Source organism: Myotis lucifugus, unplaced genomic scaffold, assembly GCF_000147115.1.
Source record: "Myotis lucifugus unplaced genomic scaffold, Myoluc2.0 scaffold_564, whole genome shotgun sequence".
NCBI classification, from domain to species: Eukaryota; Metazoa; Chordata; class Mammalia; order Chiroptera; family Vespertilionidae; genus Myotis; species Myotis lucifugus.
This window is the reverse complement of record NW_005871612.1, coordinates 58,456-64,489: the sequence shown is the minus strand read 5'-3', so window position 1 is coordinate 64,489 and position 6,034 is coordinate 58,456. Positions and strand designations below refer to the sequence as shown.

Sequence of the window (6,034 nt, the reverse complement as noted above, 5' to 3'; positions counted from 1 at the left end):
CCCTTTTCACACACAGACCAGGGTCTATCAGGGGGTGGGGGAGCTCCCCCTCTGTCACGCACAGAGTAGACCCCATAGGGATGTGGGGGCACCGCTCCCTGTCACACACAGAGCAGAGCGGATCAGGGGGTGGGGGGTGCTGCACCCTGTCACACTCAGGGCAGAGCCCAATGGGAAGTTTATGGCTCTACCCTGTCCCCCACAGACCAGGTCTCGTGGGGGGGAGGGGGGGGTTGGGGCGCCGCACCCTGTCACACACAGAGCAGGGCCGATCAGGGGGTTGGTGTGCTGCACCCTGTCAAACACAGAGCCGCAGGGCAATCAGGGGATTGGGGAGCTCCCCCCATCAGGCACAGAGCAGGGCTGATCAGGGGGTTGGGGCACCTTCCCCTGTCACGAACAGAACAGGGCGGATAGGGAGGTTGTGGCCCCACCCCCTGTCACACACAGAGCAGGGCTGATCAGGGGGTTTGGGTGCTGCCCCCTGTCACGCTGATCCCGGTGCCGGGAGGCATATTACCCTTTTACTATATAGAATAGAGGCCTGGTGCATGGTGGGGGCCGGCTGGTTTGCCCTGGTATCCTGGATCAGGGTGGGGGTCCCCACTGGGGTGCCTGGCCAGTCTGGGTGAGGGGCTGAGGGCTGTTTTCCGGGTGGCGAGTGACTGAAGCTCCCAACTGCTCCTTGTTTTCTTTCTTTTTTTTTTTTATTCTGGGCCAGCTTTAGCTCTGAGGCCTCGCTGCTGAAAACATCGATACAAAGTTTCGGTCCGCCTGGCTTTCAGTGACTGATTTCTGGGGTTTTGTTTAGCTTCTTATTTGCAACATAGTACATAGTTGCTTAGAGTTGCAGCTGAGAGGCCGGCAAGTGAGGCAGGGAATGTTGGAGTCCGCAGCAAGCAAACCTCATGCTCGCTTCAGTGCCTGGCTGCTGGCCGCCATCTTGGCTGACAGTTAATTTGCATATACTCACTGATTAGCCAATGAAAAGGGTAGCGGTCGTACGCTAATTACCATGTTTCTCTTTTATTAGTGTAGATAACACTGCCAGGCATCTGTTAGGCACTTTAAATAGATTTCCTCATTTAATCCACAAAACCACACTGTGAGGTAAGTTGCAATCTGTGTAGACTGTGGAATGTCCACTAAAACAGTGGTTGCCAACTGGTGGTCCGTGGACCACTTGTGGTCCGTGAGGTCTGAAAGGTTGGCGACTGCTGCACTAAAACACACTAGCTCCTTCTTCCATTGCAATCAGGCTGTAGTTGGGCATGTGGCCTCCTAACTGATAAATGTATTTCCCAGCCTGCCCCTGCAGTTAGATGAGGCCTCGCTTCTTAGCTTGCATTTTGGCCAATGGAAAATGGGCACTTTAGGCCCAGGACTCTTAAGACAGCGGGTGTGCTTCTCCATTCTCTCTTTCCCAGCCAGTGGGTGTGGCCTGGTTTCATTCATGAGGTTACAACAAGGACCTAGGGGAAGGCAGAGCCACAAGATCGGAAGGAATACAGTGGAGCCACTACTGTCCTAGTACTCTACACCAGGGGTTGGCCAACTATAGCCTGTGGACCTGTTCTGTAAATAAAGTTTTATTGGAACCTAGTCACACCCATTAATTTACATACTGTCTATGGCTGCTTTTGTGCTAAGACAGCCTATCTGAGTGTAGTTGATGCATGTTATTTGTGGTAGTTACGTTCTATAAAGCTGCCACCAAAAATGAATGAGCAAATACTGAACCAGGTTAGGTCCCTGTGAGCCTCCGGTCATATCATTATTATCAACGGATCAATAAAAAACCTTGTTTTGTGTGTATTTCTGTTTAAAAAGGCCTACTGTCATATATATTCTTGATTCATTAACATTGAACACACAGTCAACAATACTGTAACTCAGACCTGAACAAAATAACACACACATGTTATCTGTAAGGCACATGAAGCCTTCTTGCACTTTGGAAAACTAGACAGCACTACACTTGAGGGCATTTTAAACAGCAAAATCACCAGCAAGAAGCACAAAATTATAAAAAATGTGGCACTAAATAGACCAAAAAGGGGACACTTGTTTACTATATAAGAACTGAAATAAGGCCTGGCTGGTGTTGTTCAGAGGTTGAGCATCGACCTCTGAACCAGGAGGTCATGGTTTGATTCCCAATCAGGGCACATGCCTGGGCTGTGGGCTTAATTCCCAGTGTGGGATCTCTCTCATCAGTGATGTTTCTATCTCTCTCTCCCTTCCTCTCTGAAATCAATAAAAATATATTTTTTAAAAAGAAAAATAACTAAAATAAGAAGGCAGAACACTACCTTGTTCAAACTTAGTGGGATCTGTAGGCCTCCAGTGACCACAATTTTTTTGGTTAACCCTCACCTGAGGATACTTTTCCCACTGTTTTTAGAGAGAGTGAGAGGAACAGCGTGGGAGAGTGGAAGGGAGGGAGGAAGAGAAACATCGATGTGAGAGACACATTGATTGGTTGCCTTCAGCACCTGACCTGACTGGGGCTGGAGATCGAACCCAAAACCCAGGTGTATGCCCTTGACCGGGAATTGAACCCGTGACCCTTTGGTGCGTGGATGGATGCTGTAACCACTGAACACCACCAGCCAGTGCTCAACTTTTTTACTGCTTTGAGTTTGTCTGTGACTTACTGCAAAAGCACTCTAAGTATTGATTTGGGGGTTACAAATACATTTTAACAAGTAGGCAAATTCACAAATACAGACTCCATGAATAATGAGGATCAACTGTAGTTGCAACAGAGACCATATGGCCTACAAAGCCTAACATATTTACTATCTGAACCTTAGAAACAATGTCTGCCCATCCCTGCTCTAGCATGTTAGAAAAAAAAACCTTTTCTTGTTCTTAAAACCACTGATTTTGGGGGTTCCTGTTATAGCAGCTTACCATGTCCTAATACAGACTATAAAGTCTATTCTTGTCCCACTACACAGTGCCTTCTCATTTGACCATCTATTATTCTCTTTCAGAAGGAGATTCCTATTTCCATCAACCTTTTTTTTTTCTACCAAGGAGGCTGATGCTTCTCAAGTGGTGGTACTAACACCTCCTGCTTCAGCATGGTGTATGTAGCTTGTTGAAAGCATCTGACCTGGCCCTGGCCAGGTAGCTCATTTAGTTAGAGCAGTGATTCCCAAAGTGGGCGCTACCGCCCCCTGGTGGGCGCTGCAGCGATCCAGGGGGGCGGTGATGGCCACAGGTGCATTTGTTTTAACTTTTTTTGTATTACCTTTCTATTCTGAGTTCAATAAAGTTTCATAATTTCAAACTTCAATGTTTCTAATTTACACCTTTCTTTACTATATTTTACGAAAAAGGTAGAAACATTAATACATATATCTTTCTGTTTAACTGCTATTAAAATTTTAAAAAATTAATTTCCAGGGGGCACTGAGTAATATTTTTTCTGGAAAGGGGGCGGTAGGCCAAATAAGTTTGGGAACCACTGAGTTAGAGCATCGTCCCAATATTCCAAGGTTGTGGGTTCCCCCAGTCTGGGCACACACAACAATCAACCAATGATTGTATAAATAAATGAAACAACAAATCAATGTTCTCTCTCTCTCAAATCAATCAATAGAAAAAAACAAATTATTTGTTAAAAATACCACTCCCCAACCCCCCAAAACACACACGCGCGCGCGCCCGCACGCACACACACACACACACACACACACACACACACAAACACACACACACACACACGTCCTACTGAATTACTCCAGGCAGGGGAGAATTCAACCCTCCATCGTAAAAAGCTCTACAAATGATTCTTAATGCAGCCTTAACTTTGAGAAGCACTGAACTGATAGGAAGCTCAAGAACACTATTACCCTCTCTGTTTTTTAATCCTAACTGGAGAACATGTTTTCTTAATTGAGAGAGAGAGAGAGAGAGAGAGAGAGAGAGAGAGAGAGAGAGAGAGAGATCCCTGTGAGACAGGAACATCGACTGGTTGCTTCCCAAGGTGCCCAATCAAGGATGGAACCGCTGGGAGGGTGACCTGAGGGACTGTAACCTCTGGGAGGTGACCTGAGGGACTGTAACCGCTGGGAGGTGACCTGAGGGATTATAACCTCTGGGAGGTGATCTAAGGGACTGTAACCGCTGGGAGGTGACCTGAGGGACTGTAACCGCTGGGAGGTGACATAAGAGACTGTAACCGCTGGGAGGTGACCTGAGGGATTATAACCTCTGGGAGGTGATCTAAGGGACTGTAACCGCTGGGAGGTGACCTGAGGGACTGTAACCGCTGGGAGGTGACATAAGAGACTGTAACCGCTGGGAGGTGACCTAAGGCACTGTCACCTCTGGGAGGTGACCTGAGGGACTGTAACCTGTGGGAGGTGACCTGAGGGACTGTAACCGCTGGGAGGTGACCTGAGGGACTGTAACCGCTGGGAGGTGACCTGAGGGACTGTAACCTCTGGGAGGTGACCTGAGGGACTGTAACCTCTGGGGGGTGACCTGAGGGACTGTAACCGCTGGGGGGTGACCTGAGGGGACTGTAACATCTGGGAGGTGACCTAAGGGATTATAACGCATCAGCAACAAGATGCACTAGAAGAGAAATCATCTGACTCTCAGCTCCTCCAACGCTTCAACTAGGCTCTCCTCGAACCCTCAGTTTCCTAGTCTGTAAAAAGCTCACAGGCTTGTCCTGAGGATGAACTGAGGATGCACACGAAGTAGCACGTACCTGCTGCTATGTCCATATGCATCCATTTTCTTTCCCTCCCACATGCAGCAAATTATTTTTATTTTTTACGTCCTCACCTGAGGATTTTAAAAACTGAGTTGAGAGAGAGAGACTCCCATGACACGCCCTGACCGCCCACACCTTCTGTTGCAGGAGAGGACACTCCCGGCAACTGAACGACCCGCCAGGGCGCAGCAAGTTATTTGTAAGCCATTTGGGGACACAGCCACTGCACGATCCTCTACAAGTTCCCGCAGGTTCCCAAGGCAAGTTTCGTTACAGGCTTCAGGCCCCAGAGGGAAAAAGTCCCATCGCAGCAAAGTTAAGCCACTACTGACACACGAAACAGTGTGGACTCCCTAACCTGCAGGCGTCCCTCATCCACAGCCCTCGACCCCTCTGTGCCCCCCTCCACTGCCCGCCCCTCTGGGTCCTCAATGAAGGTCTCCCTGCAGGACCTCATTGCCTGTCCCGCCCCCTTCGGGGCCCCGGTTCCCTCCGCGTCTCTTCCCTCCGGAGTTCCGCTCCCCCGGCTCCCATCTCTGCCGCCCCCCGGCTCTCCAGCATGCAGTTCCTTCCTCAGGCCCCTCAGCGCCCGGTACCCACAGGGGCCTCCCAAGACCCTGGCGACTCCCAAGCTCGCGGCGCCCTGACCCTCACGCCTCCCTAGGCCCCTCCTCCAACCTGCACCGGGCGGACCCACCACCCCGCCGCGGGGAGAGACAACGAACGACGTGGCCCACCCCCCGCTCTCCCCTCACCTCCAGAGCGACGCCCAGGTTCTCCCGCTTCTTTTTAGTCATGTTGCTCGCCGGGATCCCCCAGTCATCATTGGACGCGCCCATTCGTAGCACCACGCATGCGCAAGCACTCGTGCTCCCCCCTCATTGGCCACCAAGGCGGCGGGAGGTGGGGCTCCTGGCGGGCGCCATCTTGTTGAGGGGCGTGGCCAGCGCGGCGCCGCCATGTTTGTGCGGGGCAACCTCTAGTTTGGCCTTAGCCTGGGGCCAGGGGGAAGGGTAGATGGCGTGGGGGCAGAGCTGCCCCTGGCCTTCCACATTCAAAGCCCCTTTAGGGCACCGAGAGGTCTTTCCCACCTCTTCTTCCTGCCCGTCATCCCCTTAGTGACCGCCCTGCACACTTTGAGGCCAGCCTGCACCCCCCAGCCCCCATTTAAATCCTGTCCAACCTTCACGGCCCATCCTGAGGCACTGCTGCTCCAGAAGCCCTCTCTTGAGTTCCTTGGCCTTTTGGGATCTGATCACGACCTCCTGTTGTTATTCCTCCTTTTTGTCCTGTGTTATT

The 6,034-nt window shown here is 50.8% G+C and overlaps 1 protein-coding gene across 2 annotated transcripts in view; it reads right to left on the bottom strand.

Moving 5' to 3' along the window:
- Positions 1-5,605, bottom strand: part of CCDC167 (coiled-coil domain containing 167) — a 19,000-nt gene extending 13,395 nt beyond the window's left edge. Inside the window, exon 1 of one of the 2 annotated variants that reach the window (XM_006104393.3) lies at positions 5,491-5,605. In XM_006104393.3, the coding sequence (XP_006104455.3) occupies positions 5,491-5,574 (84 nt within the window). In that variant the 5' untranslated portion in view covers positions 5,575-5,605. The remainder of the gene's footprint in view (positions 1-5,490) is intronic. The other variant, XM_023745668.1, reaches the window with a different exon arrangement.
- Positions 5,606-6,034: the final 429 nt, after the last annotated feature.